We start from the raw sequence: 13,293 nt of genomic DNA, 5'->3' as shown, positions 1-13,293 counted from the left end.
GAGCTTCTACCCAGAGTTCGCTGCCTGGCTTCCAGCCCCACGCTGAGCCCCCAGCAGCTACGCGACACAAGGTGTACAGCCCTCTCTTCCCCTTTCTCCTTTCCCCCCGCCCCGTGTGTTTTTATGAACATCCAAAGGGAAGATAATTAAAACCTGCAAGAAAACCGGCTGGCAGTGAAAAAGAAAATCTTGGTGACTTGGGGACGACGCCACATGTTTATGGGTGAGTCTTGCAAGTAACAGGGCTATAAAAACAGGGGTTCTTATAAATACGTGCCACATTCTTCAAAGCTCTATATAAACGACATTCTTTTCAAACAGGGAAGGGGAGCTACTGGCATACTCCTGTTCCTTCCTCATCACTTCATTTCCAGCAAGGGGAAAAGAATCCTAATTGTACAGCTTCCTAGGAGCACAGTAGTTAACGGAGCCGAGGCTCTGAAAGTGACATGTGCACGGGCATGTGCACATGCACACGTGTGCTCCAAAGCAGGAACACAGAAACGAGGACCAGGCACATGAGTGCCTGTGTTTAGTGTGGCAGAGCAAAACAAAGGGGCAGGAGGGTAGGCATTGTGTCACCTCTGATTGGGTTTTCTGGCTATTAAGCCCTTGCACTTGAACGCCAAAGACAGAAGTTGTGCCTTCCTCTCCCGAGTTGGGTGAGCCAGTGGAATCCCCTTTCATTTTTCGCCTGCTTTGCTGACTGTAAAGAGAAACAGGGCCGCCCGCCTCTCTGCATGTGACACAGGCTTGAGGCACATGCATTCCAGAGTGGCCTTCCCCAGGAGCCAGCTGTGTGCAGGTAACTGCAGCCTGCCCTTAGCCTTGCTGTTAATAAGAGTAATTGGCACGCCACTGAGGGGCTGCTGGGGCGCTCTGATTTGCTCTGCACGGGGGTCTCCCCATACCATATGCGCAGGCAGCGGTGATAGAAATATTTTCCATATGAGCTCTCCTCTCACATGCTTAAGTGCTCCGGGCTGAGTTAGGCCGGCCCATTTGTCATTTACTCTGCACAGTAAAAAATCGACAGGGAAGTTGCAAACCCCGGCTACAACTAGAGGGCAATGGTCTGCTTTCAGCTTTCCAGCATCACAAACCCATTCAGTTCCTCCAGCTCCCATTCAAGCCCTCCACCGACCCCCCCACCCACCCCACTCCGCCCCCCTTTAGCCCAGGCCCACAGAGTATCTGCAGAGCAGAGGACACGGGTAACTAATAGGCTAAAAGCCTGAAACAAATGACCCGTTGCTGCACGCCTCTGAGCCACATGTCTATTTTGAGCGCACGGTGAGCCCCACAGCCTGGCTTTGGGAGCGCTCTTGCTTCCACTCACAGAGGAGGGAAAAGTCATTACAGACTGCTTTTTCTTGCCTGTTCCATCCTGACAGTGCTAACAAAAGGCAAAGCTGTGATGTGGCCCCTGGCCTTTTTAGGAGATAGACTTTTCACTTGGCTTTTCGAGAGGAAGATGGATTCCGGAAAGAGCCTGTCCTTCCATTCATTGCTTGCACATCAGTCTTTGAGATCTTTCATCGGAATAAAGAGTAAAAGGAGCAAATGAGGCAAATGGCTGCAGCTTTATTTGCAGGTGCGGGTGGATACCCCTACGTGCTTCCCGCTCCAGGTCACATGGTGCCCCCCTTCCAGTCTCTTTGCTGCATCAAGACCTGGATGCCAGAGCATCTGTGATGTTCAGAAATGTATCCAGCAAACATGAGCTAAACCCATAAGAATAAAATCATCCTCGCCTCCTTGCCTTAGTAGGTCTGGGCATATTCTAGCCCTGTCATGTATCACTAGCCCACTGCAAACCTATGATCCAAAGTTAAACACAGATTTTTTTCCAGGCACATCAAAGCAAAAAGGAGGAAAATGTGATGCAAAAGAAGTAAAGAAAAACATTTCCTCTAGCATGCATATCCTCTCTCCAACACGAGAAACATTCTCAAAGGTAACGGTCCCTATCGGAATCTGACGTGCACATTTTTTTTCCTGCAGCGGCAGAAAGAGAAATGTGCACGCTCCAGGCATCTGTCACCGAGGCCATGCCAATCGCCCAGGGTGGCAACTGTTTAGACAACCTCAGAATGAGATTTTAGAAATGATGGGATTCTTCAAGAAGAAAAGTCTTTCTGTAAGAAAAGGCAAAGCAAGCCTGAAAACGCAATATAAAGCATTACTCTTTGCACACCATAAAAACCCCGTTTCCTGATCCCTCTTGGTAGATAGAAAAGGAAATATAGTGCTGACAAAAATACAACTTCTGACAAGATATTTTATTTGGCTTACCTCTCCCCCAGGTCTTGCTAACACTGCTGTTTGAACGTGGAGCAATGTTAATATCAGGTAGCTGACAAACATTATTACCCAAAGTTAGAACTACCCTAGAGGAGAACTCCGTCTGCCAAGTGCTAACAGCTAGCAGATGCACTTGTGTCTCGGGATTCCAGCCCTGGAGTTCCGCTAGGCACCGCGCTGCTTCCCTCTGCTCTCCCTCACTGTACTACCCGGAGCTCCGAGCTCAGCCTCTGCTCTGAAGAAAACTGGTAAGCTGATCTCTTCATGTAATAACTTCTCCCGGCTGGGGGAGGGGACAGGAGCCAGCTGGGAGCTGGGGGGCTGCCTTGAACAGAAAGCAGAAAGGGGAGGGACAGAAATCAATGTGGAGTTCTGCATCTGGTCTCATTCATGCGAAGGGATCCAAGGTAAGCGCTCCACATGCAGGGGGAAAGCCCCGCTTCATCAAGAGTAGTGAGTTGCAGCAGGATGAGCTCCGGGCTGGGAGCTGGGAGACCCGGCGCCTTCCTAGTCCAGGATCTGCTACTGACAAACTGTCTGCCTGGATATGCTGCCAACCCATTACGGGCCTCAGTTGGTTTTCTCGCTGGTATGGTCAAGGGCCGGGTGGATGACCTCTGTGTTCCCTTTCAGTTCTGACTTGAAGGCTGTAGCAATCTGGGCAGTCAAAGGCTGCGTTACCAAGGGCAGCCACAAAGGGGAAAGAAGCCACAAGGATGCTGTGTGTTTATGCACCAGCCACAAGGGCATGAATGGATGGGGACCCAAGAAGCCACTCTGGCCCCCACTTGCTGCCTCCCTGGGTCACTGCGCCTAACCAAGAGCTTGATGAATTCTTGCAGATGATGTAAAAATAAATGATAAGCGGAGAGCAAGTGAAGCCCAGGGCCTAGACGGCGCTGGCACAGTGCATTGAAAAGCAGGATGATTTTCAAGAAATATTTCTGGGTAGAATCAGTTGACCACCAACATGGGGCTTGGGGACACAGGGAACATGGGATCTGGCTGGAGAGTGGGTCCAGCCGAAGCCTACAGTCCACTTGAGATGCACCCTAAGTGGCCATCTCTTGTTATGAAATAACAGAGCCCATTGTCTAAAATAGGTGGAGAATCCATCAAGTATTAGATTCTGCTTAGGACAGGCTCAAGAAAGCATTCTGAGGAGAAAGGAGAAAACATCAGCATGACGCAGTGGGATGGCCTGGGCCCTGGACCCAGGGAGATGTCGGTTCAAAGCCCAGGTCTACCACTAACTCCCCATGGGTTTGCGGGAGAGTATTTAACTCCAGTAGGCCCTGGTTGCCCCACCTGTGAAACGGGGAAAGGCCATCTGATGGCTTTGATGACCATCAAGGATGTCACCAAGGCACAAACTTGGCATAGTTCCAGACACACAGTAAGTGCCAAAGATACCAGCTTTTTCTCTGATCTGAAATTAATATCGACACTCTGTCCCAGCAAGGGAATTAATCAATACTTGAAAAGCACCCGGCTGTGGGCATTTTTCTTGCCTTAATCGGTAAACTTTAAACCGACTGCCATTTGGAACCATCTCAAAATGTCTATTATCACCAGTCACATGACAATTTACTAGTGGATTGGTTTTTGCAGGGAGGAGTGTTGGGTGAAGGGACTTAGAATCCCTTTTTCCAAGGCTAGAAGAGAGAACAAGTACGTCGGGGATACTGTCTCCAGTGAGAGAAAGGAAGGACGAAGTTTCTTCTCTTCCCCATCCTCCTCTTCTGCCTCCTTCCTGTTCATTATTATTATTATTATTATTATTATTATTATTATTATTACTGGTTAGGCTTGGGTCTGCCAGGCTAGCTGGCTGGAAACACAGAGTCATGCATTCAACAACCCACCCCCACCCCCACTCCCCAACGGAGATGCAGACATTGTCTAAGAAAGTCAAGGTTCTCCAAAGACCAGGGGCTCTTGTCTGGTCCAGGGTTTGGGAAACCTTCTGTAAAGGGTCGGAAAGTAAATATTTTGGGCCTTGCAGAGCATAGGGTTTCTGTGGCAGCTATTCAATCCTGTCCTGGTTGAACTAAAGCAAGCGGCCAGAGACAAAATATACACTAAAGGGTGGGGCTGTGTTCCAAAAGAAAACTTTGTTTATGGAAAGAGGCAGCAGGCCAGATTTGGCCCTAGTTTGCCAGCCCCTGGTATGGACAACTTCCCAATTGTCCCTCAACCCACTGCAATCTGACTTTTGACCTCTCTCTACAACAAGGGCTCTGGAAATGTCTCCAATGACCGCTGTGTCATAAAATGCCAAGGCTAATTCGTAGGGCTTACCTTATTTGACCTCTTTGCAGCATTAACCAATTTTTTAATATGTGGTAAAACATGCACACCCTAAAAGGTTACCACTTTCAACATTTTTTACGTGCACAATTCAGGGGCATTTAGTCCATTCACGGTGTTGTGCAATGCATCACCATCCCGCATTTCTAGTACTTTTTTCACTGTCTCAAGCAGAAACTCTGCATCCATTAAGCAAGAACTCGCTGAGTCTCCCTCCCCTCGATGAATTTACCTTCTCTAGGTTCCTCATCGAATAGTAATCATACCATAGCTGTCCTTTGGTGTCTGACTTATTCCACTTAGCATGACATTTTCAAGGTTCATCTGTGTTGTAGCATGTATCAGTGCTTCTTTCTTTTTAAGGCTGAGCAATATTCCATCGTAGGTCTATACCACATTTTGTTTATCCATTCGCTTGTTGATGGACACTTGGGGTGTTTCTTCCATCTTCTGGCTCTTGTGAATGATGTTGCTCTGAACAGGAGTGTGCAAGTCCCTGGTTGAGTCCTGCCTTCCGTTCTTTGGGGCATATACCAAGGAGGGGAGTTGCTGTATCATACGATAATTCTACATTTGACTTTTTGAGGAACACCCAACCATTTCCCACAGTGGCCATTATCAGGTTATATTTCCACTGGCAATGCATAAAGGTTCCAATTTCTCCATATCCTCTCTAATGGTTTTATTTTCCACTTTTTATTTATAACAGTCATCTTCAGGGTTATGAAGTTCATGTGCTCCCTTCAGAACCACTCTCTTCCCTTAGCTTCCAGACCACCACGCTCCTATTTTCCTTTGCCTCCAAATAGCCAACATTCTTTGAACACCAAGAGCCCAGCATTATTCTAGGAACTGTCCATAGAGTGTGTCACATAACCCTGACAACAGCCTTATTAGATTAAATAGCTTGTTCTGTGTCACACAACAGGTTGGTAGCAGAGCCAGAATTCTGGCCCTGGCAGCCTGCTTCTAGGACCTGGCTCTCAATAACTACATTGCACTGTCACCACTTTCTCTGGACACGCTCCAGTTCCCTTGCTACTGCCTGTGTCTATCCCTTAAATGGTTGTGTTCTACACCCTCTCTTCTCTAACCCCTCTCCCTGGGTCCTGTCACCCTCTCACTGGTGCTGACCACTCTTTATATGCACAGCGGTCTACAACCAGCTCTCCCCACTGACCCGCCAGCCGCTGTATCCAGTTCCCTAATGCGTACTTGGATCTCTCAAATGTACCCCAAATTCAACAGTTCTGAGGCTGAACTGCTTCCCTGACCCGTGTTCCTCCGGGTATCTCCGTCTCAGTGAATGACATCATTACCCATCTCATTCCCAGAGGTTGAAAACTGGGTGTTATCTTGAGCCTCCCTACTGTCTCACTTACTTGTCTAAACCATCCCCTAGTCTGATTGAGTCTTCTTCTAGAGATCTCTGCATCCTTCCCATGGCCTCAGACTCCTGCCCCTGCTCCCATCCGGGCCTCTACCATCTGTTGTTGACTTTCTATATAGCTTGACCTTGTAAGCTCTTGCTCTGGTCTTTCTCCTTCTAGCCTTCTTCCCCACTACAACCACTGGCATTCTTCTAAAATGTGAATCTTATCAAGTCACTCCTCTGATTCCTTTTTGTTTGACTTTTTATTTTGAAATAATTTCAAATTTATAGAGTAGTTGCAAAGATGGCACAGAGTATGGTATATTTTCCCCCAGCTCCTTGTAACATTAACGTCTTAGACAGCAATGATCTGTATCTTTATGCAGACTAGGACATTAACACTGGCCCCAAATTAACTAACAGAAGGACTTTATTCCATTTTCCCAGTTTTCCCCCAAATGTCTTTTTTCTGTTCCAGGACCCAGTCCAGGACCCCATGCTGCACTGAATAATAGATGAGTCTTCTTAGCTTCTTCTGATAGGAGACAGTTTTCCTCCCTTTGTTTCTCATGACCTTGACATTTCTGAAGAGTCCTGGTCAGGAATTCTGTGCAATGTCCCTCAGTTTGATTTTTACCGAGTGTTCTGTCATGATTAGACTAAAGTCACGGGGTTTGGAGTAGAAGTGACGTATCCTTCCCATCACCTTGTCAGGGGTACCCTCTGTGAACATGGCAGTCTGGTGATGTTAACCTTGATCGCTTGGTTAAGGCGATGTCTGCCAAGTTTGCTCACTGTAGTTATTATTTTTCCTTTTCTATACCGTATTCATTAGAAATGAGCCAGTAAGTCCAGTGGAATTAAGCCCCCACTTCCTGGAGGGGGGGTATCAAAGCACGTTTGGACAGATGTTAAAACCATCAAAATAATTAATACATATTTGGGGAGGTATACTTTGAGGCTATGCAAATATCCCATTTCTCAAAGTGTCGCCCACCAATTTAAATATTCATCAGTAGATCTTGCCTGTAGCAGTTATTATTGTACTGTTTTAAATGGTGATTTTCTGCTTCCCACATGCTTTCTACCCATCTATTAATCAGAATTCATCAGAAGGGAAGATTTGTTCTTCTCCTACCTTTATTAACTCAATCATTTATTTATTCCTCCCTGCTTCTTAAAATATTTTGATGGCTCAAGGAAGAAGTCCAAGCTCCTTAATATGGCACTTGGAGGCTCTTTGTAATCTGGTCTCTTCCTGCCCTTCTAGATTCCTCCCCCTCTCTTCTGTGCACACATTCCACTCTCCAGACATCCCAACATCCAAGAAGTTATCCTCAAATGCCATGTGTCCTTGTGCTCTGGGCCTTCCTGCCTCATGCCAGTCCCCTCCTCTAGAATGTCCTTCCCCGTCCTCACTGAGTTAGCTCCATCACTCTCTGCCTCTTTGAAAACTCAGCTTGTATTGTTTCTAAGCACCAAATACTGGAAACCCCCTAAATGTTCAGCAGGAAAGACGAAAGGAGTAATGTGTGACACCCATAATGTGGGATACTCTACAGCATGTAGGGGCACCTGGGTGGCTCAGTGGGTTAAGCCTCTGCCTTCAGCTCAGGTCGTGATCCCAGGATCCTGGGATCGAGCCCCGCATCATGTTCTCTGCTCAGCGGGGAGCCTGCTTCCCCCCGCTCTCTCTGCCTGCCTCTATGCCTACTTGTGATCTGTCAAATAAATAATAAAATATAAATAAATAATTAAAAACTCTATAGCATGTAAAATAGATAAATGAAAGGGGAAAAAATGAGCTTGCTTCCTATATAATGATATGAAACATCTCCAAGATCTGTTACTCAGTGAGAAAAGTAGGATAAACAATCATCGCCCAGTATTTGCACACTCATGTCACGATTACTCCTATACCTATCATCTACCTGTGGAAGAACACCCTAGAGACTGGCCAAAATGGGCTGCCTCCACGAAGTCAGCAGCTTCAGGGCAGAAATGGGAGGGCAACTGATTACTATATAGTCACTGGGTCACCTGTGGACACTGAAACTTTGAAATGGGGTTGTTCCACATTGTGATGCATTATATGTAAGGTACACTTTGTACCTGTTCAAAGACTTGGTACAAGAAAAAAAAAAAAGAATGTAAAGCATCTCATTAATAGTTTTTATGCTGATTAGATGATGAAATGATAATCATATATATGTATATATATATACATATATATAGGGTAAAATAAAATAAAGGGTTAAAATTAATTTTCCTTGTTTTACTTCTAAAAATGTGGCTACTAGGAAGATTTTCCTTTTTTATTTTTTAAAGATTTTACTTATTCGGGGCGCCTGGGTGGCTCAGTGGGTTAAGCCGCTGCCTTCGGCTCAGGTCATGATCTCAGGGTCCTGGGATCGAGTCCCGTCGGGCTCTCTGCTCGGCAGGGAGCCTGCTTCCCTCCCTCTCTCTCTCTGCCTGCCTCTCCATCTACTTGTGATTTCTCTCTGTCAAATAAATAAATAAAATCTTTTAAAAAAAAAAAAAGATTTTACTTATTCATCTGAGAGAGAGAGTGAGCACGAGCAGGGTAAGGGGGCCAAGGGAGAAGGAGGTTCTCTGCTGAGCAGGGAGCCTGATGCGGGGCTCAACCTGGGGACTCTGGGATCATGACCTGAGCCAAAGGCAGAGCCTTAACCCACTGAGCCACCCAGGTGCCTCTACTAGGAAGATTTTAAATCACATCTTATCTTCTGTTGGATAGCCCTTCTATAGCCTTTTCATACTCACTGAATTGTCAAACATGTGAATCAACTCCTATTCCAAAAACAAATAAAAGTGAAGTAACAGTAATAATGACAGTTAATGATATAAATAAATAAATGCACAAACCCTCCCACCACCCCCTCAGTGATCTGCTCACATGTCACCTTTTCTGAGAGTCGCGACTTGCTAGGCTCCCTGCCAAGCTCACGGCAGTGCCCCTGGCCGGTGTCCTCGGGCATCCTCTGATGACCTTCAACACTATATCTGTCCCACTGTACTGTTCATTGTTACCTAACGTATCTGCCTTCCTCAACAGAGAGCAGGGCCTTGATGACAGGAGATGTGTCTTTCTGTGTTGCCAAGACTCTGCACATGGCCAGCCTTTTCAGTGTCTGCTGACTAGAGAATGGACACAGGGGACAGTCCAGTAGGAAACTGTTGTAGCTTGTGACGGGCGGTCTTCTGATGGTGTGCCTTAGAAACCACGAAGGGGAAAATGAAAAGGAGAAGTTCTCAGAAGGTACAGCCCTCACAGAAACAATTTCCAACCGAACTTTTGGGTGACCCAGATAGGGAGAATATGAGTGAGCGGAGGACATGGGTGTATCAGAAAACTGGGAAGCAAAGATTTTCCTAAAGCCACACATTTCACGTAAAATGGAATCACGCACTTCTGCCTTAATCATGACAAACAAAGAATAAACCCACAGCCGACAGCCCCTCTCGGGCTATTTTATTTCCCTTAAAAACTGTCTGTCCTTTTATGAAGGAGGAAGTGAGATGTAGCCCTCCCCGCAGACGCATATACTGTATGGTTAAGCTGTTAAAATGATGTTTATTTCCTTAAAGATGCTTACATTGTGCGGAATGGGTCGGAAAAGCCTCTGTCACGAACTTGCCTATGGGTCTGGGAGCAGAAGCAGGTGTTAGTAATTAGCTCTCCCTTTGTGTGGACCCAGGAGCCATTACATAGCCAAGGGAGCGGGAAATGAGCAAAGGAAAGAAACGTTCTCGGTCCCACTGCCCTTGAACACAAGGAGAGCCACAAGAGTCTAAAGCAAAGGGAGTCACCGCATCCTTCCCTTTCTCTGGTGTCTGCCTGAAAGGGCCACAGCCTGGCGGCATGGACACCTGTCACCAATGGGGAAGCGGTGCACGTAGGCTGAGCACCTCTCGGGGTGGCTGAAAGGGCGGCTGTGTTCCCTGGATCGCCTTTGAAGTGTGCCAAGCCCTCCACAGACTCTGTCAGGTAGATATGCGCCCAGAGCACTCAGGGCTGGCTCACCTCACGTCTGCCAGCACGCTGGGAGAGAGCTGACTCAGAGAAGCCATCAGACCATTCTCAGGTTGACCATAGTCTGTATTTTATGCCTTCATTCCATGGCAGAGGTTCTCACATCGTGGTCCCTGGATTGACATCACCAGGGAACTTGTCAGAAATGAAAATTCCGGGGTGCCTGGGTGGCTCAGATGGTGACATGTCTGCCTTTGGCTCAGGTCATGATCTCAGAGTCCTTAGATGCAGCCCCGTGTCAGGCTCCTCACTCAGTGGGGAGTCTGCCTCTCCCTCGCCCTCTGCCTCTCCCTCTGCTTGTGCTCTGTCTCTCTCAAATAAATAAATAAAATCTTGAAAAAAAAAAAAACACACACATAAATACTTACTGAATCGGTGGCATCTGGGGGCCCATGGATCTGTGCTGCAACAAGCCCCATGGGGTCCCACTAACGCTTGAGACCTGCTCCAAGACATGGTTCTGTCTAGCAACCCTTAATTCAAGTTGTAGAACTTAAAAATAGTATTTTATAAAAACATGTTTTATTAGCAAATGTGACTATTAGATATTAAAACTAAGTCTAGAGCTGTAATAGTTAAAACAGTGGCAAATACTAGCAGGGTCAGAAAGATGGATTATTTCCAGAACTGAACATGGAAAGGATTTAATACGCAGCCAAGGAATCATTTCAAGTCAGCAAGGAAAGGGTGACAACGGTTCAGAATACTGCTAACCACTTCGCAAATAGGTAAAATTATTTTCCTGCTGTACAGCATATGCCAAAAACAAACGGCAGGTAGATTCGGGATTTTAATGCAAACAATAGAAGAATCAATCAATATAAGAAAATAGGTCAACATTTCTATATTCTTGGAGCTGGGAAGGATTTTTTAGCAAGTCTCTAATAAAGGCAGAAATCATAAAAGGAAGGATTTATACAATTTTTTATGATTCTATTTATTTAAAATACTATAAACAAAATTAAAAGTCAAATACACAGTAGAAAATGTATCGATCCTGTTTATTGGCTAAGATATGATCAGCAAAAGCAAAGTCCATTCCCGTCCTCACAGACCCTACTGGTAGGTGCAGGAAGCCAACATTAATGAGACCCCCAAGTAAATAGAAATTGCAACGTGGAAAGGGCTTAAAAGGAAAGATGTGTGAGGAGCTAGAGGCCTAGCCTCATTATGGAAAAAATGGGAAAAATGGAAAGGGTGGAAAAGTCTCAAAAAATCCTATTCCATCTTTTGAAGAAAATCAAACCCATGATAAAAACCACTTGCATTAGCAGCCAATGGCTTTTCTGAGGACCCGAGAGGAAGCAGGTGCGTGTGGATGGAGAGAGTGAGCAAGTGTGGGCCACCCCGTTGCATTAGGCTCAAGGCCAAGAGGGGGCTACGACAAAGAGTTTTGTCCTTTTCCTACTGAGAATCTATTTGAAGGACACAGGTGGCCCTTACGTGATTAGATTTGCATTTTGAAAGACCACTGTGTAATGGAGAAAGGGCTGGAGAGAGGCATGACTGGAAACTGGAACACCAGGTAGGAGAAGAAGGCTGTGGGCCGGATGAAAAGGGAGAAGACCAGGACGGCGGAGAGAGGGAATGATTTCAATGATAATTTACAACACAGATAATGGAAAGGGGTTTTATGTATTTAAAAACCCATATATCAGATAAAGACTATTTTAATAGTGAAAGGCTAGAAGCAATGTAAATACATTATGGTATCTTCAAAAAGTAAAATCTTATCCAGTCATTTAAAATGATCATGTCCTATATTGGTGGCTATGGGCAACTTTTTTTTTATATAAGATTTTATTTATTTATTGACTGACAGAGATCACAAGTAGGCAGAGAGGCAGGCAGAGAGAGAGAGGAAGGGAAGCAGGCTCCCTACTGAGCAGAGAGCCCAATGTGGGGCTTGATCCCAGGATCCTGGGATCATGACCTGAGCCAAAGGCAGAGGCTTTAAGCCACTGAGCCACCCAGGTGCCCCATATGGGCAACTTTTGATGTTATATTGTTTTAAGAGAAAAATAGGTCACATATATGGGAGGACATTCTTTTCGGCAAATGGTGCTGGGATAACTGGATATCCATGTGCAAGAGACTGAAGGTGGACCCTCACCTAACACCACGCAGAAAAATTAATTCAGAACAGATCACAGGTTGTGACAGGCAAGGTAATGAAAATCTGACATTACTTGGCAAAGGAAAGTTAAGAGAGCAGATGGAATTAAGGTGGCTCATCAGATGGTTTTGAAAGAGGGGGCTTATCTTAGGATATCCAGGTGGGCCCAATGTAACCCCAAGGGTCCTGAAATATGGAAGAGTGAGACTGAAGAGGAAGTGGGAGTGATTCAATGTGAGAATTCAGCATGCCATTGTTGGCCTTGAAGATGAAAGGGAGTCGTGAGCCAAAAGAGGTGGGCAGCCTCTAGAAAATGGAAGAGGCAAGAAGGCAGGTATTCTGCCCTACAGACCCCACAAGGAATGCAGCCTTGCCGACACTTTGGTTTTAGCCTGGTAAAACTCACTTCAGACTTCTGACGTCCAGAGCTGTAAGAAAATCAATCTGTGTTGGGTTACTGACCCAAATTTGGGAGCTAAAGCTATAAAACCCTTAGAAGAAAATACCATAGTAACTTCATGACCTTGGGTCATGATGGTTTCTTAGATATGACACCAAAAGCACAAGTGTCAAAAGGAAAAACACAGGACTTCATGAAAATCGAAGACTTTTGGGGTGTTAGGTGGCTCAGTTGGTTAAGTGTCTGCCTTCGGCTCAGGTCAGATCCCAGGTTCCTGGGATCAAGACCCACATCAGGCTCCCTGCTGAGGGGAGCAGCTCCCTTCCCCCCTCTCCTGCCCTTCCCCACTCATACTCTCTCTTTCTCAAATAAATAAAATCTTTTCAAAAACTGAAGACTTCTGTGCTGCTAGTGATATCACCAAGAAAATGAAAAGACAATCCACAAAGTGGGAGAAAATATTCACAAATCATACATCTGATAAGGAATGTGTACCCAGAATATATAAAAAATATTCTTACAACGTAATAATAAAAAGATAATCCAATTAAAAGTAGGCAAAGGACGTGACTAGACATTTCTCAGAAGAAGATAACACAAATGGCCAACAAGCACATGAAAAGATGCTCCACATCATTAGGGAACTGACAAAACCACAATAAAACCACTTCATGCCCCCTAGTAAAAAAAAATATAGGTAATAAAAAATGTTGGTGAGAATATGCAGAACTTGGAAC

At 45.6% G+C, this 13,293-nt stretch overlaps 1 protein-coding gene and 1 long non-coding RNA gene across 6 annotated transcripts in view; one reads left to right on the top strand and one right to left on the bottom strand.

Annotated features, from left to right (window-relative positions):
* The window catches only part of THSD4 (thrombospondin type 1 domain containing 4), a 564,345-nt gene that overhangs the window by 203,321 nt on the left and 347,731 nt on the right, over positions 1-13,293 (bottom strand). Inside the window, exon 1 of one of the 3 annotated variants that reach the window (XM_059180553.1) lies at positions 2,296-2,501. The exons of the other annotated variants lie outside the window; for them this stretch is intronic. Coding sequence (XP_059036536.1) covers positions 2,296-2,367 — 72 coding nt within the window. The 5' untranslated portion in view covers positions 2,368-2,501. Of the gene's footprint in view, positions 1-2,295; positions 2,502-13,293 lie in introns of those variants that run through there. 3 annotated transcript variants of the gene reach the window in all.
* Positions 2,446-13,293, top strand: part of LOC131835832 (uncharacterized) — a 32,999-nt gene continuing 22,151 nt past the window's right edge. For all 3 annotated transcript variants that reach the window (XR_009355380.1, XR_009355378.1, XR_009355379.1), the window contains exon 1: positions 2,446-2,552. This is a non-coding gene — a long non-coding RNA (uncharacterized LOC131835832). The remainder of the gene's footprint in view (positions 2,553-13,293) is intronic.

Source organism: Mustela lutreola, chromosome 7, assembly GCF_030435805.1.
Source record: "Mustela lutreola isolate mMusLut2 chromosome 7, mMusLut2.pri, whole genome shotgun sequence".
In the NCBI taxonomy this organism is placed as follows: Eukaryota; Metazoa; Chordata; class Mammalia; order Carnivora; family Mustelidae; genus Mustela; species Mustela lutreola.
Note: the sequence above shows the minus strand (reverse complement) of the source record. Positions and strands in the feature narration are given on the sequence as shown.